Source organism: Erinaceus europaeus, chromosome 8, assembly GCF_950295315.1.
Source record: "Erinaceus europaeus chromosome 8, mEriEur2.1, whole genome shotgun sequence".
Classification (NCBI taxonomy): Eukaryota; Metazoa; Chordata; class Mammalia; order Eulipotyphla; family Erinaceidae; genus Erinaceus; species Erinaceus europaeus.
The window spans coordinates 25,214,744-25,239,331 of NC_080169.1; the positions used below are offsets into that span (position 1 = coordinate 25,214,744).

The following is a 24,588-nucleotide window of genomic DNA, read 5'->3' on the forward strand; positions in this document are numbered from 1 at the left end:
GCTATAATTTCTCCCCCCCAAAAAAAGAGAAGTAAAGTTCATGAATCAGACATCACAGGAAGCTCAAGGAACACTTTTGCCAGAATGGAATTTTTAAAATGACAAGAAACCAAATTGGGTGTAAAGCTCGATAGTTTTACAGACTATGTGAAAACGGTAAGATGAACAAACTCTAAAGTTGATTTATCTTGCTTTTTTTCTTTTCAGTGAAAAGCAGGTTGACATTTTTCTCAAAGTAGTTTTATTCTTTTCATCTAAATTAAAGCTACAGACAAATCACTTCCTACAACACAAATAGGGCAGAGTAACAGGGTCTGCAGGTGTCTTTCTCTTCCCTTTTGTCTTCCCCTCCTATCTCCATTTCTCTCTGTCCTATCTAACAATGACATCAATAATTAAAATAATAAAACAAGGGCAACAAAAGGGAATAAATAAATAATTTTTTTAAGTATCTATAAAAAGCCTTACTGGATAGAAGTGACTGAACAGGCATAAACTCATCCTGCACAGAGAAACAGAAACAGATACAACACACCCAGGCACTGGTCTATGTACCTTTCACCTCAGAGGAGAGAGAGAGAGAGAGAGAGAGAGAGAGAGAGAGAGTGAGTCAGTGAGAGAAAGATTTTCCTGGACTGCTTTGCATAATATACACTCCTATAGACTCAGAAAGTATGAACTAATCATCAATGAATCAAAGAACAGAAGGACAAATTGGTTAGGTACAGAAGAGAAGACCAGAGTCCAGAGTAGACCCATTCACCCCTCCACACTCAGGCTACATTCTTACTTTTGGAGGTCTGGAGTTGGTTTTTTTTTTCATGTATCCTTTCTTCCTTATTAAAAAAAAAAAAAAAAAAGCCACACTTTATAACTTTATCAACATTGAGATGGATATTATTATTGTGAAATTTTCTCTCTGGAGTGGTGCGCCTGGTACAATGCATATAGTACCAAGCACAGGAACCCAGGTTCAAGCCACTGGCCTCAATCTGCAAGGGGAATGAATCCAGGTGTCTCTCTCCTTCAATCTCTCTTCCCTCTCAAGTTCTGCCCTAGCAAATAAAATAAGTAAAGTTTGATCTAAAAGTTCATTTAAGAATTGATCCAAAAGTTCATTTTAGAGTTCTGATATTAAAAGAAATGAAAATGCTTTTCATTGACCTCTAAAAAGCAGTGTAAACCCAGGCTCAGCATACCTGATCTGGCAGTCAGCCCAGTGTAACCCTTGAGCAAAATCAAATGCTCAGAATAACTGATAGAACTATCCTGCCTCCTTAAGCCTCCTTAAACTTAAATCCAATGAGGGCTCCTACTCATCAGGTTGCATGTGAGCCACTCACCCTCCTACACAGGGTGTTTGTTGGCAGCTCCATTTTTCCACTGGACATACAGGAACTCCAGATCATACCAGAAGGAAAACTAAGTATTTCCAACAGCTCAGTGTTCCATAGTAATGGTCAATGGCATGCACATGTGACAAGAACATCTGACAACTTCCTACAAACTGGAATTAAACTTTAAAAAAAAAAAAAGGTTCTTGGTTTAGGGAAATAGCATAATGGTTTTGCAAAGACTCTCATGCCTGAGGCTCCAAAGTCCTGTATTCAATCCTCCACACTACTAGAAGCCAGAGCTAGGCAGTGCTCCAGTATAAAATATGTATAATATAATATACAATATATATAATAAAATAAAATGAAAAAATGCATTAAATTGCCAGGGGTTATGTGGCATTGGAGCAACTGTGGATTTTATAGTTTTAGTTCAGAAACTTTATATATATAATATATAAATTATATATCATATTATATATTATATATACTATATGTGATATATAGTATATAAATCATATATATTATATATAAAAAGTTTCTGAACTAAAATTATAAAATTCACAGTTGCTCCAATGCCACATACCCCCTGACAATTCAATGCTTTTTTAATTTAATTTAATTTTATTTATTTTACCAGAGCACTGCTCAGCTCTGAGTTATAGTGGCAAGCCCTAGGGACTGAACCTGAGACCTAAGAGCCCCAGGCATGGAACTCTTTTGCATAACCATTACACTAACTTTCTGCCCCCACTCAAAGATGGTAGTAATGACAAAAGAATCTTGGGGAGGAAAAATAAGACCTTTTATTTGTTTGAAACTGTCTACTTTTTTAACATATAAGATTTGAGCAGCATGTCCCTTTTTCATGGAAAGAAGAGTTAATTCATAATCACAAGATCAGGGATAATAAGTACTACTCACCCACTTCCTAAATTTTAAACTTGTTTCTAAAAATGGGGATATGTCTGTGTAATATATCTCATCTCAAAAGAAAAAAAAATCATAATTGACAATAAAGAGAAAAGACTGTGGGGGTGTCAGGAGGTAGCACAGCGGGTTAGAGCCCCAGGCTCCCCACCCTGCAGGGGAGTCGCTTTACAAGCGGTGGCGCAGGTATGCAGATGTCTATCTTTATCTCCCCATCTCTGTCTTCCCCTCTTCTCTCCATTTCTCTCTGTCCTATCCAACAATGACGACAACAATAATAACTACAACAATAAAAAACAGTAAGGGCAACAAAAGGGAGTAAATAAATAAATACTAAAAGAGAGAGAGAAAAAAAGACTGGGATGCCAGAAGGAGGGGCAGGTGAGAAGTGAAAAGGTTACAACTTAGTTTTACTAAATTCTTAAGTCATACAGATATAATGTAGTTGCAGTATGGTAACTACAGTTAATACTACTTAAGATTGCATATTTTTTTAATTCTTTATTATCTTTATTAATTGGATAGAGACAGCCAGCAATTGAGAGGGAAAGGGGAGTTAGAGAGGAAGAGAAACACAGAGACACCTACAGCAAAGCTTTCCCCCTACAAGTGGGGGCCAGGGGCTTGAACCCCAGTGCACTCAACCAGGTGCGCCACCATCCGGCCCCTATGTTGCATATTTCTAAGTTGCTAAGAGGGCAGATTTTGAGACCTCATTAAAAAAATAATAATGAAACCTTATGTGGGCTCAATGGGCAAATGCTTACTTCACAATGTGTGATGCCCTTGGTTCAATCTTTGGCAACAGATCTGAGTACCATGGACAACCAAAGAAACCAAAGAAACCACATGAAAGTTGGATGGGGTATTTGGTATCTCTCTCCTTCCCTTTATCTCTTCTCTCTCTCTCTCTTTCTCCCCACCCCGTCAAAAATATAGAATAAAAATTGTACTGGGGAAATAGATGACATGGCATATGAATAAGACTCTACTCTGGCAATACATTTTATTTTTATATTTATTTATTTATTTATTTATTTATTTGGTGAACTCACTGCTCCTAAGCTGACTTTTTCATTCCTTTTATTTCAAAGAGGGAGAGAAAGAAAGAGCACAGTACTATCCCACCATCCACAAAGCTTCTTCTGATGCCACCCGTGGTGTGCCCATGCAGTGCCAGGGCTCAAAACAAAGCCAGATCCTTGCAGGTGGTAAGGCGAGCATCCTACTGGGTGACCTATCTCCCAGGCCCATAGTGCCACATTGAAAAATAATCATATATATATATGTATATATATATATACATATATATACATATATAACATACATGGTGGTGTATGTCAACTAGACTAATTGTGGTTATCATTTCACAATACATGTAAATGGCAAAACACTATGCTACACATGTAAAACATATTCTATGTCATTTATACTTCTGCTGGGAGATAGTTCACAGGGTAGAGTGCACACTTAGCCATGTGTAAGAACATAGGTTTGAGCTGCCAGTACCACATGGGAACACTATGTACAGCACCAGAAAACACTGCACAGTGAAGTGGTGCTGTGATGTCTCTCCTTCTCTACACCATTTTCCTCTTTCTATCCCTCTCTGTCTTTGAATTAAAAAAAAAAAAAGTCCACCAGGAGTAGTACAACAGCACAAATGTAAAGTCCCAGCACTAGAAAAAAAATAACAAATAGGAAAGATGCTTATAAACCCAAAACACTAAGGTCTTCCCATAGACATCATCAACAAGCAGTTAAGAATAGCTACACCTGGTCATCTCCATCAGAAATAACATAGTATACCCCTTTGTGGGCCCCTAAAGGATCAACAATGGTAGGGACAGCCTCATTCCCTGAAGGGAGGTTGGGCCAACATACTCTACCGGCTAAGGAAGATGGGTCCTGAAATTAGTGCAGCCTAGAATGTTCCTAGCTGTGACCACAGAATGCGAGCTCAGACCTACAGGGATGCAGAGGTTACACAGGCTTCTGAGACAAACATGGGCCCCAGATCAAATCAATGGGGGTTACAGTTAACAATAAAGTTTATATACTCTTCCCATATCTGGGAGCTTTTCTCTGCCCTGATCCAGCTTTCTAGTCTTATTTCCAACTCTGACACCATCTCCCCAGACAATACCTTGGGTCCACCTGCATATTAACTATTGGGGTCAGGCAAAAATTAGTGAAATCATAAGCCCCTTGGAATCTACCTAAAATAGACCCCAAATCTCAGCCACAATATTCTTGCCTTTAGGTTCCTGATTATTAAACAACTTGTTCTACTTTATACCAATGCTTTTGAGTCATCAAGTTGTAGAGACTGCCATGACACCAACCTGACTTCCCTGGGCAGATGATCTCATCAATGTGACCTGGAACTCCACCTCCTCAGAGTCCTGCCCCACTAGGGAAAGAGAGAGGCAGGTTGGGAGTATGGATCGACCTGCCAAAGCCCATGTTCAGCAGAGAAACAATTACAGAAGCCAGACCTTCCACCTTCTGTACCCCATAGTGATCCTGGGTCCATAATCCCAGAGGGATAAAGAATAAGAAAACTTTCAAGGGAAAGGGGATACAAAGAGCTCTGGTGGTGGGAATGGTGTGGAACTGTACCACTCATCCTATGGTCTTGTCAATATTTCCATTTTATAAATAAATTCTAAAAAAAAGTAAAAGGAAAGCTACATACACCAACTGCACATGATTGGTTTTTAGACATAAGTGATTAATTTATGAAGCGAGTAGCAAATACTCTAACACTGTAATTTTTCAGTGAAAAGCACAGAGACTTAAGATTTCACAGTACTTGCAGAGAGTAGGTCCTGTGAAAGAAATGAACAATGACAATGGCAAATTATAGTAAAAAAAAATCTGTTTTGATCATCTCAGTGGGTTAGAATTCTTGGACTATTATCACTCATTAAGTATAATCTTTATGTAGAAAAGGGAATGTTAAACACGTAGTGTAAAACCATACTGGAAAAAGAAATACCATGTAGCACTACAACAATGTGCTCCCAATGCACAGTTAGAACTGCTGTGCTAAGACAATTTTTTCAATCCCACTATTCTTTAATTTGGCTGATATGCTAAATGCTACCATTCTTTTGTGCGTGGCAAACTTTATTCTTGCTCTTTTCAAAACTGCTGCAAGTGACCGGGGAGGTGGCTTAGCAGTAGAACTGCAAGCGTGGGGCCCCTGGTTCGATCTCTGTCATCATTTACACCAACAATGCTCTGGTTCTCGTTCTCTCTCTCTCTCTCTCTCTCTCACACACACACACACACACACACACACGTTTAAAAAAAAAGTTGTTTTTTTTGCCTCCAGGGTTATCACTGGGACTCGGTGCCTGCACCACGAATCCACTGCTCCTGGAAGCCTTTTTTTGTTGCGCTTGTTGTTACAGCCCTTATTGTTGTCGTTATTATTATTGTTGCCATTGATGTTGTTGGAAAGGACAGAAAGAAACTGGGAGAGGAGGGAGAGACAGAGAGAGGGAGAGAAAGACACCTGCAGACCTGCTTCACCACTTGTGAAGCAACCCCCCTGCAGGTGGGGAGCCAGAGACTCGAACTGGGATCCTTACTCCAGTGCTTGCGCTTTGTGCTATGTGCGCTTAACCTGCTACGCTACCGCCGGACCCCCTGTTTGTTTTTTAATCAACACTTGTCTTAAACTCCGCCATCCCATGTTGCTGTTACAATCAATCCCAGGGTGCCCTCATCCAAATATGCGGCTTCAAGCACATGCTGAATCTTTCTTCACACTAATCCATGAATCCAGCCTCTTACCTAGCAGCTTCTCTCGGAAGTACTCTGAGTACATATTCCACACTTTTCCTGCATTACCCTATTCCCCATCACATCCCCAACAATTCCAGGCAGAAACACAATTTACCTAGAACTTCTCCCTTTTGTCTCATCTCCCCAATTCTTCAGATTTATCTTCTTTTGAACCACCCACCACTCTATTCCCTCTTCTACTTCAGTTTAAGGACCACTTGACCAAACCTAATGCAAGAGCTGCTAATTGATGTCTGGGCCAGCATCCAATTCATCCCCCACACTAAGATAATGGCTCCAAAGCACAGAGCTGATTAGGTCATTTCCTTGTTGAAAATCCGTTAGCATCTGCCTCATAACCTTCAAGATCAAGTTCAAACCACTTAGCCAGCACAACATAGCTTTTCAGGATCTTCATTCTATCCCCCAAGGCTAAGCAGGGGTTCCCATATGCACTCCATTTCACATCCCCATGCCTCTGAACATTGCTGTTCTTTCTGCCTGGACTGCTGTCTCCACTCCTCACTTTTCACTTTCTCTTCTTTGCCATGTTCCTCATATTTGCTAATTTCAATTCCTTTCCCCCCCCCTTTTTTAAAATGTATCTTAGTTCCTGTAAATCTTTCTGGAATCCCTCTGGAAATTTGCAGGTGCATCCAGTCTGGTATATGTGACCCTCCCCTGAGCCATTAATATCTCTGCACAGTCCTTAGGTTTAGTACTACCCACTATCCCTCACTGCTGCCATAACTGGTAGGTCTGGACCAAATTTGAGAAGCTTGAAGTGGAGCTTTAGGTAGTTGAGTGCCTGGCACACACAATGCATTCCATTAATATCACTTAATGAATGAATGAACGTTTTCAAGGATGAATGAATAGCCTTGCTGGGTGTGTGTGGGGTTGGGGGGGGAGTCAAACTTCAATTGAAATAAAAGCCTCATCCACTTGGATTTTTGGACTCCATGGATTAAAGATAAGTTATTAGCAGCTGATCTAAAGTTTATCTTAATTTAGCAAACCCTTTCCTCTAAGGATGTGCCAATTAACAGCACAAGGCTTCAAGAGCAATGTTTAAGATCTATGAGAACCAACTGTTTTCAGGCACCCAGAAGAACTCTAGAAGCACTTATTTACATAGAAATAATTGAAAATCATTCTGGTAGCTTCAATAACGTAGGCCCCTAAGACTTATACCAAACAACAACTTGTTAGCCTAGTTGGAGCTAAAATATGTACTTAAAGTAATAAAAGTACATTCATTTAAACATATTCTAGAATTCAGATGTTCCACCCTGCAATTAGGAGGAATTAGTGAGGTTTCCCCCATACTTCCAGCTACAAATAGCACACTCAGGAAGCCAAGGTTCACCTATAATCTCTTAATTAGCCGCATCCCTCACACTGCTGCCTGCCATCCTTCAAGAGAATGTTGACAGCCTGTCAGCCACAGAGGACAGCTCTGAGTTCTACACCTAGAATCATATGGATTTCCTATGAAAATTGCTTCAGCAGCAGCAGTTAGTCAATTTAATAACCTTATTAAACACTTTAATGACTTCTTGAGCCTAATGACTAAATCAAGTATGAGGGAAGAAGCCAGGCAGATAGAATTAAAAATTTAAACTGATCCCTTCTGTATCCCACGTGAATATAGACATTTGAAGATAGACTGTTAAGAATTTTGAAAATCTAAATCCCAGTGTTCTCTTATAGTAATTACTTTTTGATGTTAATGTAACCTACTTCCTTGCCTAACTCAAGTTCAACCTTTATCCAACTACAATTTTTTTTCTCTCTAGCCCTGACATGAAGTCAAATGAATAGCTATACTGTACCAGGCACTGGCATAAGTCAGGCACTGTAGTAAGTATTCAAACATGATTCCCTTTCATCCTAACAACTCTAAAAGATCAGTAATATCATCCCATTTTACAGATAAAAGAATAAGTCTTCTAAACTGAAGCAATTAGCCCCAAGACAAATGACCAATAAGGCAGAGACAGCTTTCAGATTCAGTTTCTTCTTGCCCCAAAGTCTGTGCTCTCAAACATGTTCTATCTAGTGTCTCTTTTAGCAATAACCGATGTTAGATGATTTCTTTTTTAATTATTTTCTCCCTCCAGGGTTATTGCTGGGGCTCAGTGCCTGCACCATGAATCCACTGCTCCTGGAGGCCATTTTTCCCCCTTTTTGTTGCCCTAGTTGTTGTAGCCTCGTTGTGGTTATTATTGTTATTGTTGATGTCGTTCGTTGTTTGATAGGACAGAGACAAATGGAGAGAGGAGGGAAAGACAGAGAGGGGGAGAGAAAGATAAGACACCTGCAAACCTGCTTCACCGCCTGTAAAGTGACTCCCCTGCAGGTGGGGAGGCGGGAGCTCCAACGGGGATCTTTACCCGGGTCCTTGCGCTTTTCGCCACGTGTGGTTAACCCGCTGCACTACCGGCAGACCCCCGATGATTTCTAATTTCATTATTTTTTGTTTTTGTTTTTGTTTTTTTGCCTCCAGGGTTATCACTTGGGTTCGATGCCTGCACTACCAATCCACTGCTCCTGGAAGCCATTTTTTCCATTTTATTGGATAGGATAAAGAAAAACTGAGAGAGGAGGGGGAGATAAAGAGGGAGAGACAAAGGCACCTGCATACCTGTTTCACCACTTGTGAAGCAACCTGCTGCAGGTAGTGAGCCGGGGCTCAAACCAAAATCCTTGGCGCTGTTCCTTGCGCTTCGTACTATGTGCACTTAACCTGGCGAGTCACCGCCCAGCCCCCCCCTTTGTAATTTCATCATAACTATATTACTGTAATACTTTAGAGAAGAAAATATTATCTTCTCTGCTTTTCAAACAACATGTTCTTCTAAAACTATTCTGATAGCCTCTCAAAGTTTCCTGACTCACTTTTATATTTCTAGTACTAAGCATATAAATAAGTGCTCATTAAATTTCTGAACATTGGGGCCGGGTAGTGGCGCACCTAGTTGAGCGCATCGCGGGTTCGAGCCCCCGGTTCCCACCTGCAGGGGGAAAGCTTTGCAGTAGTGAAGCAGTGCTGCAGGTTTTCTCTGTCTCTTTCCCTATCACCCCCTTCCCTCTTGATTTCTGGCTGTCCTTAAAGAAAAAATTTCTGAACGTTAAAAAAAAAATTACAAAGACGATTTAAAAAACAAAGGATAAGCTATATCATTATGCTGAAACTTAAAAAGATATTACTGGGAGTCGGGCTGTAGCGCAGCGGGTTAAGCGCAGGTGGCGCAAAGCACAAGGACCGGCATAAGGATCCCAGTTCGAACCCCGGCTCCCCACCTGCAGGGGAGTTGCTTCACAGGCAGTGAAGCAGGTCTGCAGGTGTCTTTCTTTCTCTCCTCCTCTCTGTCTTCCCCTCCTCTCTCCATTTCTCTCTGTCCTATCCAACGACAACAACAATAATAACTACAACAATAAAACAACAAGGGCAACAAAAGGGAATAAATAAATTAAATAAATATTTTAAAAATAAATAAATAAATAAATAAATAAAAAGATATTACTAAGAGGCTGGGCGGTAGTGCGGTGGGTTAAACGCACATAGTGGGAAGTGCAAGGACCGGCTCAAGGATCCAGGTTTGAGCCCCAGGACTCCCAACCTGCAGGGGGTGGGGGGATGTTTGAAGGGTTGAGGGGGCTAGGGGTCGCTTCCCAAGCAGTGAAGCCGGTCTGCAGGTGTCTATCTTTCTCTTCCTCCTCTGTCTTCCCCTCCTCTCTCAATTTCTCTCTGTCCTATCCAACAACAGCAACAACAATGGAAAAAAGATGGCTGCCAGGGGCAGTGGATTCGTGGTGCTGGCACTGAGGCCCAGCCATAACCCTGGAGGGGGGGGAAAAGATATTACTGAAAGAAATCTAAGAAGTAGAGGGCTGGGTGGTGGTGCAACTGGTTGAGCGCACATGTTCAAGGACCCAGGTTCAAGCCCCTGGTCTCCACCTTCAAGGGGGCAGTCTCTCGCATGGCAAAGCAGGGCTGTAGGTGTCTTTCTGTCTCTCTCCCTCTCTATTTCTCCATCCTTCTTGATTTATGGCTCTCTCTATCAAATAAATAAAGATAATAATTTTTTTAATCAAATAAGTACATTTGGTCTATGTGAGTATATGTAGTTTGTATATGTCTATATACTGTGTTCGGGGACTGGAAGATTTAACATCAAAAAGAAAATTTTCTCAAATTGTTCTACAAAGTAAATGTAAAAATCCCAAGATTTTCTTTAGACACAGATGAATTTATTCTCAAGTGTACATAGAAAGATTCTAGAATCACAAAAACAATTTTGAAAAAGAATAAGAAGAGTGGGGAGATAACTCACCTGGTAGAGAATGCCTTAACCTGCACAAGTCCCTCCATTTGGGTCCTTGCATCAAATAAGAGTACCAAGCACTAGAGCTCCATGGATGGGAGATAAGCACTACCATCTTGGTCTCTCCCCTCCCCTCTCTCTCTCAGAAAAAAAAAAGGGGGGGAGCAGCCTAGGAAAGCAGCTCAGTAATGGTATCTCATATTCGTTCGCCAGTGTCAAAAAAGGAGTTTTAAAGAATAAAGTGGGAGTCGGGCAGTAGCGCAGCGGGTTAAGCACATGTGGCGCAAAGCTCAAGGACCAGCGCAACGATCCCTGTTCGAGACCCCGGCTCCCCACCTGCAGGGACGTCACTTCAAAGGCGGTGAAGCAGGTCTGCAGGTGTCTGTCTTTCTCTCCCCCTTCCTGTCGTTCCCTCCTCTCTCCATTTCTCTCTGTCCTATCTAACAACAACATCAATTACAACAACAATAATAACTACAATAATTTTTAAAAAGCAAGGGCAACAAAAGGGAAAATAAATCAATAATAGATATATTAAAAAAAGAAAAATATTTTTTAAAAGAATGAAGTGAGAATATGTATTCTCTACATTAAAGTTCACTATGGGGAGTCGGGTGGTAGCGCAGCAGGTTAAGCGCAGGTGGCGCAAAGCGCAAAGACCAGCATAACTACGATCCCGGTTCGAGCCCCGGCTTCCTCTCCTCTCTCCATTTCTCTCTGACCTATCCAACAACAATGACATCAATAATAACTACAACAAGGGCAACAAAAAAGGGAATAAATAATTTTTTTTTTAAAGCTCACTATGTAACTACAGAAATAAAGACAAAGTGGAACTGGTGGAGGAACAGATAGATTAATAGAAGTGAATACAGAGGCAGTAGCGCAGCGGGTTAAAGCGCACGTGGCCCAAAGCACAAGGACCGGCGTGAGGATCCTGGTTGGAGCCCCGGCTCCCTACCTTCAGGGGAGTCACTTCACAGGCGGTGAAGCAGGTCCCGCAGATGTCTTTCTCTCTCCCTCTCTATCCTCCTCCCCTCTCTCCGTTTCTCTCTGTCCTAGCCAACAACAACTACAACAATAAAACAAGGGCAACGAAAGGGAATAAAAAAAATTTTTTTAAAGAAGTGAATACAGAAAATATAGAAAAGACATATTATTTAATAGATATGTCCCCCTTTTTTGTCAAATGTATTAAAACAATTCAGTGAAAGAAAACAATCTTTTCTATAGAGATTCTGAGCCAATAGGACATCTATAGGCCAAAAGATAAACTTCCACTTAAACTTTTCACCTTAGACAAAAATTAACTCAGAATGGACCACAGGTTTAAATGTAAGCATAAAATTATGTAAGTTTTAGAAAAGAAAAAGTAAGAGAAAATCTTGGTGATTTATGATTACATGGAGAACTCTAGACTTGATACCAAAAGGCAGTCTGTATAAGGAAAAGGTGATTAATTTAACCACACCAAGATTAAATTCTTTATTCTGCAAAAATCCTGTGAAAGATCAGACAAGTTATAGATTGAAGAAAATATTTGCAGGTCAGAAACCCTTTGAAAGTCTTAACAGACTAAAAAGGAACTTTCAAATATTAGCTGTTGAATAAGCAAAGATTTCAGTGAGAAAGTAGGAGGGAGGGAGAGAGGGAAAAAGAGGGAGAGAGGGAGAGAGAGAGGTTGAGAGAGAGATGGAGAGAGAAGAAGGAAGATAGAGAGAGATTATACCAAAGAGAACAGACAGATGGCATGCAAGCACAGGGAAAAGCAAACTAGTATCAGAATGACAGATCACTACATACCTATCATGCTTTCTAGTAAGATTACCACTGTTTTCTATGTTAGTTATTATGTAGCTACATACTTGTAAATTTCCATCATAGTCTAAATTTAATAACTATGTACTAATTGTTTTTAAAAATGCATTCAGGTTACAAAAGGATGGCAAAAGCTAGTAAAGCAGAACCTAGGTCTTAGTCCTAATTTCTCATAGCTTTGATAAATTTTCTATCACAAAAATGAAAGCTTGCTTCATTTTGTTCTCAATTTCCTGGAACATATTTTTCCTATTGTAAAGTATAGTGCTTTACATGTTTATATATAAAAACTGAAGCTTCATTTATTTATTCTTTCATTCAAATACAGTGTATTAAAAGGTAGACACTGTTCTAAACAATTAGTGATGAAAGATTTTAATCAATGTCTTATTTGTCAAGGTTCTTTTCAGGACACTCATATAACAGATCTCAAACTAGAAATGGCCTGCTCTTTCATACTATATTTTTACACTTACTGAACTTGGGAGGTAAAGAAATGTACCATGTGTCCTTTTTTTACTTCCTAATGTTTATGGCAAATAATCCAAAAAATATATTATAAGAGATGTTACTTGTCACATTATAACTTGTATGTTTAATTTTCATGCCCTGTTTTTTAATATTTATTTATTTATTCCCTTTTGTTGCCCTTATTTTATTGTTGTAGTTATTATTGTTATTGATGTCATTGTTGGATAGGACAGAGAGAAATGGGGAGAGGAGGGGAAAACAGAGAGGGAGAAAGAAAGATAAGTCACCTGCAGACCTGCTTCACCACTTGTGAATCGACTCCCCTGCAGGTGTGGGGGGGGGGGCATTTGGGGGCTCGAGCTGGGATCCTTATGCCGGTCCTTGCGTTTTTGCGCCACCTGCACTTAACCCGCTCCGCCACCGCCTGACTCCATGCCCTGGTCATTCTGAATGATCATTTCTAAGAATTTTTTTTCATTATCTCAGGAAAAACAACCATGAGTGAGTTACGTACGTGCCTTTTATAGTAGTGCCAGAACTAAGCAAATTACTTTTTTGTATCTCATATACATTACGAAAAGTTCAGTTAAAAAAAAAAAAAACAGTCGTTTGTAACAAGATATAACTGCCACCCTGTATTAAACTACATCACTAGGATACACTCAGGCAAATTCAGAATATGAAATCCTTAACAGAACAGAGAGATGTATGTTTGTTTGTTTTCAGCAAATAAATTGCAAAGGAAAAAAGGACAAATAAAAGAGAATTTCAGTGTCATATTAGCCAAATGCAAGGCATGCTCCTTATTTGGATCATGATTATACTAACCACTTATATAAAAAAATGGTTTCAGGAGTCAGGCAGTAGCGCAGCGGGTTAAACGCACGTGGCAAAAAGCGCTAGGACCCGCTTAAGGATCCGGGTTGGAGCTCCCCGCTCCCCACCTGCAGGGGAGTCGCTTCACAGGCTGGGAAGCAGGTCAGCCTGTGTCTACCTTTCTCTCCCCCTCTGTCTTCCCCTCCCCTCTCCATTTCTCTCTGTCCTATCCAACAACAACAACATCAATAACAACAACAACTACAACAATGAAAAGAAAAAAAACAAGGGCAACAAAAGGGAATAAATAAATATTTTTTAAAAAAATTTAAAAATGGCTTCAAAATAGGAAAACCTAAACACTGAAATTCTGAAGGGGAAATCATGTTTATTATTTCAGATTGGTATAGTGGCTTGTTTCTGAAAGGGTCACTTGTTGAAAATAAGAACAAATATTTACAGATAAAATGACACAATGTCTAGTTAAACTTTTTTTTTTAATTGTCACTAGGGTTATCATTAGGGCACAGTGCTTGCACAATGAATCCACAGCTCCCAGTAGCCATTTTTCCCTTTATTTGATAGGTCAAAAAGAAAATGAGAGCGCAGAGGGAGAAATAAAGAAGAAAGGAGACAGACGCCTTAAGTACTTGCTTGACCAGTTAAAGCAACAAGCTTGCAGGCATGAATTCTATCCTTGTCACAACATGTGCCAAAGTAATACTGTGGTTCATTCGTGTTCTCTCTCTCTCCTTCTACCTCTCCCTCTTTCCCTCTTTCCTTTCTTCCTTCTCTTCCTCTGTCTCTCTCTCTCCCTCTTTCTCTCTCCTGCTCTCACTCACTCACTCACTCACTCAATAATAAGTAAATAAAACTCTAGAAGAAAGTAAAAATAAAGCACATACATGAAGTCAGAAAGATAAAATTCTTGGGCTGAGGAGTCAGCATAATGGTTATACAACACATTTTCATGGCTGAGGCCCCCCAGGTCCCAGGTTAAATCCCCAGTACTACCATAAACCAGAGCTGTGCAGTGCTCTGGGGAAAAAAAGAAATCTTACTATGTATGAGTATACCATGAAAATGAAGCTCCCCTGTTTTTTATCTACTTACTAAGAACTTCTATATATACATTTTATATCTGAATGGCAATACATATGAACATGTGTATACATCCTTTTCATACCAATGGAGCACAGTATAGGTATTATTTTGTACTTTACATTGTGCCAGTATTTTAGAAATCGTAATGTTGAATATAATTAAGTACCACTTGTTTTTGAAACCATTTTTAAACAATTACAGACATTAAAAAAAGGGTATGAAGCTAGAGAATTCATATATATATATATACCATGCCACACATTTGCTCTTATCAACATATCAGTGTGGTACGTGGATGGATACTGTTTAGCATTAAATACAGTTCACACTTTACTCATATTTCCTTAGTTTCCAACTAGTATTCTTTGTCTGTTCCAGGACTGCATCCAGGATACCACATTATATTTAGTCATGCTGTTTCCTCAGCATCTCTTGGCTGTGACAATTTCTTTGATTTTCTTTGTTTTTATGACCTTGAATATTTTGAGAAATACTGTCTAGGCATTTTGTTGAATGTCCCTCAGTGAGAACTCACCTGATATAATTCTTGTGGGGGTAATGTGCTTTGGGGAGGAAGATGAAATAGACAAAATGCCATTCTCATCACATTAATAATGACTTTTTACAGCTGATGTTGACCTTGTTCACTAACTACACCTAGAGGTGGTATTTGTCAAAGGTCTCCGCTGTACAGTTACTCTTTTTATTTCTTAACAAATGTCCAGATGGATTTATGTTTACTAACCCTTCTCTCTTTTGAAACTCACTTCTAATTTAATCATAGCCAGTAGAGTATTTCATGAAATGTGTTAAAACTAGGCTGAAAGAGGTGAGATATTAAGCTATAAATTTTGGATGATCTCAATTTTCTAAAAATAACATACACATATGCATAGAAGACAACTGGGAAGAAATAGTCCAAAATTCTATTTTTTTTCTCCTTTACCCTCTTCAAAAAAAACTATTCTGCAACAAACAACTCTTTTAAAATCCAGAAGGGACATACCCATCCAAAAAGATCTGTGTACACATATGTTCTTAGCAGCACAATTTATAACAGCCAAAACCTGGAAGCAACCCAGGTGTCCAACAACAGATGAGTGGCTGAGCAAGCTGTATATATATATATTACTCAGCTATAAAAAATGACTTCACCATTTTCAGCCAATCTTGAATGGACCTTGAAAAATTCATGTTAAGTGAAATAAGTCAGAAACAGAAGGATGAATATGGGATGATCTCACTCTCAGGCAGAAGTTGAAAAACAAGATCAGAAAAGAAAACACAAGTAGAACCAGAACTGGAATTGGCGTATTGCACCAAAGTAAAAGATTCTGGTGTGGGTGGGTGGGGAGAATACAGATCCAAGAAGGATGACAGAGGACCTAGTGGGGGTTGTATTGTTATATGGAAAACTGGGAAATGTACAAACTATTGTATTTACTGTTGAATATAAAACATTAATTCCCCAATGAAGAACTTTTTTTAAAAAGTAAAAAAAAAAAAAAAAAAAGGTTAAGAATATTTTTTAAAAAAAAATCCAGAAGGGAAAAAAATGGGGTTAAATCATCCTTTGGGATAGGCATTAAAAAAAAAAAAAAAACCAAAGCCCTCAAAGTAGCTGTAACACAAATCTACTGTTGAAGAATGATAATAGTTCCTCTGAAATCTGATATGTACTTTGAAGGACAATTTCCCTAATTAGTTGGCTTTTATTTCAAAAGGGTACAAATTGCCCTTATGAAATGAACTCTGTTTTCAAATAGGAAAACTTAATGACTGAGTATAACAGAGAATAAGAACAAGAAAAAGAAGAAAGACAAATTTAGGTGTAGGGGAGCAGAGCACTGTTTTGTCTTGTTTCCCAAATCCTCAACCTCACAGGGCCAAGTCTCCAGTATGGGATATTCATCAGTCACACTCACTGGTCCCAGCTTAGTTCATTTCCATTCAGCTGCCCAATATCAAAACCATACTTTCTAGAGCAAGCCCAAAGTGTTACCATCAGTCAGTATATGCGTAATGAACATTTAAATGCTAAGCATGGAGACATCATGCTCAATATTGAAGCAGATTCCTTCATCTCTCCCTGGAGTGACCTACCTCCTCGGGCAGAAGCAGGGTCTTCATAGTACCTGGAACTCCTGTGAGATTTGGTCTGCTCTACTCTGGGTATCTTCTACCAAGGAGTTGATAGATTTATTGTCACTAAGGTATCAAGAACTGGTAGTTGCCTAAGAGTTGTTATTATATTCAGTATGAAGTACTGGCATTTTGAAGGAGAGAAAACATTTTATCCTAAATGTATAAATTCAACATATATTGAACCATCATGATCTAGGAGAAGGGGGGGAGCAGACAGCCCTCTCTCATATACATGTACAAAAAGGGTTTCACCCTTTGAATCATACCACATAAATAAGACTGTCTTTATACCACCTGAGCTCTGGGCAGAAGGACAAACCCAGTGTTTTTATAGAGGAGCTGCTATATTGGTCTCAACGTAAAATTCACTTTGGCAAGAGGAAACTGTTTATTCACACATGACAGGAAATGAGTTCAACTTGGCTGGAAGCAAGGCTCCTTAGTAATGCAGAAAAAAATTAAACCGCTATTCTGGACATTAGAATATAAAAAGGACAAAAATGCCCGACTCTCTAAAGGATGCCTTCTGAAATGTGTTTCCCACTACAGCCACCTGCCTTTTCATTAGGAATCTGGGTTCTGTCTCATTAAACATAAGAGTTGATTCAGTTGGGTCCATCTAATTATTCTTATTAAAATATGTAACCATAATATTTTAATTGTAAATTAAAGTTGCATGCATGAATGAATATGAATTCATTTTAATTTTACAATGGCCCAATGCCAAGGCCTTTTTATGGGAAAGATCCATCAGCTTGGATACTGCTCCCCAGGGAATTCAAACCAATGTGCAAATGGAACATATTTAACTATTAAGGGAGATTCTCACTCCCTGTTCTCCTCTCTCTAGATTTATTACAGTAATAAAATTATTTTAACAAGAGAGTCTATATTTGATTCCCTATTCCTCCAAATCATTTTTGGGAAAAAATATAGAGAGATCATATACTGTTTGGCTGGAAAAGTTAGACAAAGCAAAGATTTCACCCCTAGGCAATCTGAATCTGGAACAAATATGGTAAATAAGTCTCTATCCTTAAACTCATTAATGAGGTCTCATATGGGTACCAAGTGGAAAATACCCCCCTAAATCTAGATTTTTTAGAACAGCCAGTGACACAGCATTTGGTGCTTATATGCAGTTAGCTCAGATCTGAATCATTTTCCAATAAGGAATCAGACACTAGGATATTAAAAGGCTCAGCCAACCCTCCTCCATTTCTAACTGGCATTGACTTTATTTTACTGGGCCAGGAGATAAAAATACATTTTTTTTTTAAGCATAAGGACTGGAGTAAGGATCCTGGTTCGAGCCCCTGGCTCCCCACCTGCAGGGGTGTCACCTTCACAGGCCATGAAGCAGTTCTGCAGGTGTCTATCTTTCTCTCCTCCTCTTTCCATTTCTCTCTGTCCTATCTAACAACGACGACATCAATAACAACAACAATAATAACTGTAACAATAATTTTTTAAAAAACAAGGGCAACAAAAGGGAAAATACATATTAAAAATGCATGTTTTAATACATTTTATAACTGAGGTGCTAGAAAGGCCTCTTCTTGACTCCTAAGCACAACAACAACAACAACAAAAATGGTTAGAAGCCAAAAATCAGGGACAGGCAATGGCACACCGAATTAAGGACACATGTTACCATGTGCAAGGACCCAGGTTCAAGCCCTTAGTCCAACCACCTGCAGGAAGAAAACTGGTGAAACAGTACTGTAGGTGTCTCTCCTCGTCTACCCTTTTATTTATTTATTTATTTATTTATTTATTTATTCCCTTTCATTGCCCTTGTTGTTTTATTGTTTTAGTTATTATTGTTGTTATTGATGTCGTTGTTGTTGGATAGGACAGAGAGAAATGGAGAGAGGAGGGGAAGACAGAGAGGGGGAGAGAAAGACACCTGCAGACCTGCCTCACCGCTTATGAAGCACCTCCCCTGCAGGTGGGGAGCCAGGGGCTCCAACCAGGATCCTTAAGCCGGTCCTTGCACTTTGCGCCACCTGCGCTTAACCCACTGCGTTACTGCCCAAATCCCTTGTCAGCCCTTTTCTACCTCCCCTTTCCCTCTCAATTCTCTGTCCTTTGAAATAAAAACTATATAATAGACAAATATATATTTTTTAAAATCTAGGAGATTGGGTGAGGGAGATAGTATAATGCTTATGCAAAGAGACTATCACACCTGAGACTCCAAAGTCCCAGGTTCAATCTCCCACACCACCATAAGCCAGAGCTGAGCAGTGCTCTGGTAAGTTAAATTAATTTTAAAAATCCAAGAGTTCACTCTGGGTACACAGTAAGTGAACTAATAGCAAGGTGAACAGTGATATATTGCCATATATCCAGAATATAGCCTGCTTCTATATGCTTATTTCTTGCTAACAGAGGTAGAAGTGAATTTCTAAGTATTAGAGACCTCTTTTTATTTGCAGTATTTTTTTTCTTTTTGACTGAAGGATTCTGCAGTTTAAACTTGTTAATGCCATTTTATTATATATCTATTTATAATAAAAGGTTTTTGCAAGGTCAGTACATTGTTTCCTTTATGTAGCTAGTTAGAAGTTGTGTCTAGTTTTTTTAATTTTTTTAAATATTTATTTATTCCCTTTTTATTGCCCTTGTTGTTTTATTGTTGTAGTTATTATTGTTATTGATGTCATTGTTATTGGATAGGACAGAGAGAAATGGAGAGAAGAGGGGAAGACACAGAGAAGGAGAGAAAGATAGACACCTGCAGACCTGCTTCACTGCTTGTGAAGCGACTCCCCTGCAGGTGGGGAGCCAGGGGGTGGAACCTGGATCCTTATGCTGGTCCTTGCCTCTGCGCCACGTGCGCTTAACCGGCTGTGCTACCATCGGACTCCCTGTTTGTTTTTTTAACTGAACTGATTTTACAATGAAAATCAATTCCAAAATGGGGGGGGGGGTGCTTTTCTAAATAGAAAAAAAAAGTCTCTGCTGTTTTCATTAGTATTTTTCCCCCAAGCAAACAAATTTTTGAATGTGATCTTGGTGAGACAGATAGTTCAATAGGTCAGAGCATCAGATTTGCATGCCTGAGGCCCCCACAGGCTTAAAATTAGGTCCCCAGAATATGCCAGAGAGAAGTGGTGCTCTGGTATCTCTCTCTTAAAGCTAAATTCATTTTTTTAATATCACAAAATGAGCCATGGATTAACACTGGCAGTGGACACACACTGCTCCATTGGCACAGCCTGTCTAGTGATCAGGCTGATGCCCACATGTGATGAAGAAAGAATTACCTTACCCAGAAAGAAATCTGGTTTCCTCATAATGTCCTACCTGTTGTAATTTTGTAAGTTTGTCTGAACTTTGGCCACTGGACAGTTTAATTATATAAATTTTACGGGGTGGGGGGGCTGAGCAGTGGTGCACCCAGCTAAGTGCACATAGTACTAAATACAAGGACCTGCACAGGATCTGGGTTCTAGCCCCCCGGCTCCCCCACCCACTTGCACCTAGAGTGAAGCAGAAAAAAAAAAACTAAGAAAGCAGGTCAGGAGGAGACTATTCAAAGTATTGGAGACACAGCCTGGGAGAATTCTGAGTCATGGAAAAAAAAACAACAACAAACTTTTGTGAACAGTGAGTGAGTGGGAGTGAAAATGGAAGACAGCTCAGCCACTGAAACCAAAACCTTTTTAAAGTCAAGAGTACATGAGTGCTTGGGGGGGGGGGGGGTAAGCATGGCACGCGGGCAGATGCTTTGCCCTACTACTGGCCCTGCTCTAGGATGCCCCACCGTGTCCTGACTCTCCATCATAGGGTTATGGCTAGTAAATAACAAACTCACGTGCAGAATGCCAAAACACAGGGCCTATTCATTTTTGGCTTGGTGATGACATACCTCTTTCTGTTGTTCTGGAAACATCTTCAACACAGGACACACACGAACAATCTGAAAAATAAAATACTGTCAACACTAGGTGATCTGGTACCTCCAAAGTGGGGGAGATATACTTCCCAGGGCTTCCCACCCAAATTTCTGACAGAACTTGCCCACCTACAGGCTCCAAGAATCTCTGCTCCTTCTTCCCTACTGCCCACTGTTCCACTGGTGACTAAACCAAAATAAGCATCAATCCACACTGCAGACTAGAAGGAACAAGATGACTCAAGGAGATATATCACTGAAAAATCCCTGACAGTTTTACCAGCAGCCTGGATCTTTAAAAAACAGGCCATTCTATGATCTCTAAACTACTCCGGAGTTCAGACAAGAGTGCCAGTGTTTCACTGGAGGGGAAGGGGAAAAAAAAAAAAAGCGCGAGTCCAGCAGTAGCACAGTGTGTTAAGTGCAGGTGGTGCAAAGCACAAGGACCAGAGTAAGGATCCCAGTTCAAGCCCCTGGCTCCCCACCTGCAGGGGAGTCGCTTCACAAGCAGTGAAACAGGTCTTCAGGTGTCTATCTTTCTCTCTTCCCCTCTCTGTCTTCCTCTCCTCTCTCCATTTCTCTCTATCCTATCCAACAATGACTACGTCAACAACAAAAGCAATAATAATTATAACAATAAAACAACAAGGGCAACAAAGGGAATAAAAAAAAAGATCAACTTCCTAGATATAAGAAAAAAAGCACCTAAATATATTCACACATATGTATTCTTACAACCTAAAGGTGACTATGACTGCATGGTCACATTTACTTTGAAAATGTGAGTCTGACCTATTTTCTGGCCATATATTATCATACAAAAATAACCCCTGAGCATCCTTGTTACTGCAGAGAATACAAGGAAGCAAGAATAGGAGCTTTGGCCACGGGTCCTGCAGGTTCCACATGGCACCACTCAGGAGATGGCCACACAGGTAGAGGAAAGAAATTTCCACGGGAGGTGAGTAAACACAAGTTTCAAAGGAGAAAAAAGTACCTTTTGCCTGGAAATGGCAAAAGGACCAGAGAGAAGGTGGCGGGTAGGGGTAAGGCTTGGAGGGATATACATGATGTTATAAGAATAATAATGCAAGCATAATGGTTATACAAAAAAAAAAAATTACATGTTTTAGATTCCAAAGGCCCAGGTTCAATTCCCTGCACCACCATAAATCAGAGCTGAGCAGTGCTTCAGGGAAAAGAAAAAGAAAAAAGAAACAAATAAAAAGAGAGTGAGGGAGTCGGGCTGTAGCACAGAGGGTTAAGCGCAGGTGGCGCTAAGAACAAGGACCAGAGCAAGGATCCTGGTTCGAGCCCTGGCTCCCCACCTGCAGGGGAGTCACCTCACAAGTGGTGAAGCAGGTCTGCAGGTGTCCATCTTTCTCTCCCTCCCTCTGTCTTCCCCTCCTCTCTCCATTTCTCTCTGTCCTATCCAAAAACAATGACAACAATAATAACGACAACAATAAAAAACAAAAAAAGGGAATAAATAAATAAATAAAATATTAAAAAATAATAATAATAAAATAAAAAGAGAGTGAAAGAGAGAGAAGGCAGGGGGAAACAAGGAAATTTCAGTGTCTGTTAAAAGAAGAACAAAGTTGTGACAAGGGCATGTATACAGGACAGAGAAAAGTCAAGAGATGGTGATCAGGTCAGATCAGCTGTTGATGGAGGATCAGGTAAGTTAAACTGTTGCTGCGCAAAGGATATGTCTGTTTTACCCTCCAAAATCTGTGGCGTGATCTGGCATAGGAAGGGATGGGGGGAAAGGTCTGTACAGATAAAATTAAGAATCTCAAAGTATGGGCTGGGTGATAGAGCACCTGGTTGAGAGCATATGTTATAGTGCACAAGGACCCAGGTTCAAGTCCCCGGTCCCCACCTGCAGGGGGAAAGCTTTGCAAGTAGTGAAGCAGGGCTGTGGGTGTCTCTCTGTCTCTCTCCCTCTCTATCACCTCTTCCCTTTCCATTTCTGCCTGTCTCTAGCTAATAAATAAAGACAAAAAAAATTTTTAAAGGATGAATCTCAAAGTGAAATCAACTTGGATCATCCCATGGCGGGTGTTAAATCCAGGTATAATATCCCTATAAGAGACTGAGGAGAATGCCGTGTGAAGTGGGAGGCAGAAGTCTGGGATGTACAGAAGCAAGGTAAGGAATAGCTACTGTTGTTAGAATTCGGAGGCTCCAGCCGGCCGGGCTAGCTTCACGAGCGGGTAACAGAGACGGCCAGAGACATACGGCTGGGCAGGGAAGCTGTATTTCTTTATTCAGGAACAACGATTCATAAACTAAGACAAACTAGTCACCAAACAGAACTCTGCTGCCTCTTTGCCCCGCGACAGCGCCAAGCACTCTCTAACTCTTCAACTCTCCCACTCTGGAACCCTCTTGGGGTTCCTTGGGGTGGGGCCAAGCGGGCCTGCGAAATTAGCAGGACTGATCCAATTTTCTTGGCAGGGGAGAGCTAGAACAACCCAATGTAAAGCATACAACAAGCTACAGTTACCAGAAGCTGGGAGAGGAAAGGATTTTCCCAATAGCATCCATAGGGAGAATGGCCCTGCCAATGACCCCCACAGGGTTTCTAGCTGCCAGAACTAGAAGAAAGTAATTTCTGTTGTTTGAAGGTACCACGTTTGCAATCATTTATCGTCTTAGCTTTCTTTATATTTTGTTTTGCCATTAACTGCCACAGGTCAAATTTTCACAGGAAAAAAAAAAAAGTCAGAGGTAGAGACACCACAGCACTAAAGTTTCCCCCAGTTCAGTGAGCATGAAGCTCAAAACTGGGTCAGACACATAGCAAAGCAGGCACCCACCTAGGTTGAGCTACCTCACTGTCCCACAGCAATTTCTTGTGACAGCCATGGGGTGTTAACACAGAGAGGGTTTGTGGACATTACACTGGTAAGGTAACGTTGGGGTTATAGTCGGGAGAGTGAATCATTCATCCATTTATTCACTCAGGAAGTATTTATGGCACTACTGCAATGTGCCCTCTGCTAGACTAGATAGGGTGATAGAAAGAAAGTGCTGTACATATATATATATAGAGAGAGAGAGACCAGGGGCCATGAGATAGGGCACATGTGCATATATATCCATAAGTTAGGGGAAAGTGCATACCTTAAAGCAAAAGGGCACAATAGTTTTCAGTGACTCAATAAGTGCAGCCAGAAGTAGAAAGATCTAAAAATAACGCCATCAAGTAGTTTCTACTTAGACCTTGATACCCTCCTCACCTACTTCCTATTTCAGTTCCCTCAGTCGATCTAAGGCTAACCTTGTCAGATAAAGTAAGGACTATCAGAACTGGATATAGGCAAGAGAATGGCATACCTTAAAGATGGCGGGGTACCTTTGGGGGCAGAGTGCGGGGGGGGGGGAGGTGTAACACAGCGAGTTAAGCGCACATGGCGCAAAGCGCAAGGATTGGCATAAGGATCCCGGTTCGAGCCCCCAGCTCCCCACCTGTGGGGGGGGGGAGTCTGCTTCACAAGCAGTGAAGCAGGTCTGTAGGTGTCTATCTTTCTCTCTCCCTCTCTGTCTTCCCCTCCCCTCTCCATTTCTCTCTGTCCTATCCAACAACAATGACAGCAATAACAACAATAATAGTAACAACAATAAACAACAAGTACAGCAAAAGGGAAAAAATGACCACCAGGAGTAGTGGATTCATAGTGCAGGCACTGAGCCCAAGCAATAACCCTGGAGGCAAAAAAAAAAAAAAAAAGATAGGGGTTAGGCAGTAGCACAGCGGGTTAAGCACCAGTGGCACAAAGCGCAAAGACCAACAGAAGGATCTTGGTTCGAGCCTCCGGCTCCCCACCTGCAGGGGAGTCGCTTCACAGGTGGTGAAGCAGGTCTGCAGGTGTCTGTCTTTCTCTCCTCCTCCCTGTCTTCCCCTCCTTCCTCCATTTCTCTCTGTCCTACC

At 40.5% G+C, this 24,588-nt stretch overlaps 1 protein-coding gene across 1 annotated transcript in view; it reads right to left on the reverse strand.

The window, feature by feature from the left end:
* The window catches only part of SNX10 (sorting nexin 10), a 100,026-nt gene that overhangs the window by 15,949 nt on the left and 59,489 nt on the right, over positions 1-24,588 (reverse strand). The window contains exon 2 of the mRNA XM_007526911.3: positions 20,622-20,672. Within this exon, the coding sequence (XP_007526973.1) occupies positions 20,622-20,645 (24 nt within the window). The 5' untranslated portion in view covers positions 20,646-20,672. The remainder of the gene's footprint in view (positions 1-20,621; positions 20,673-24,588) is intronic.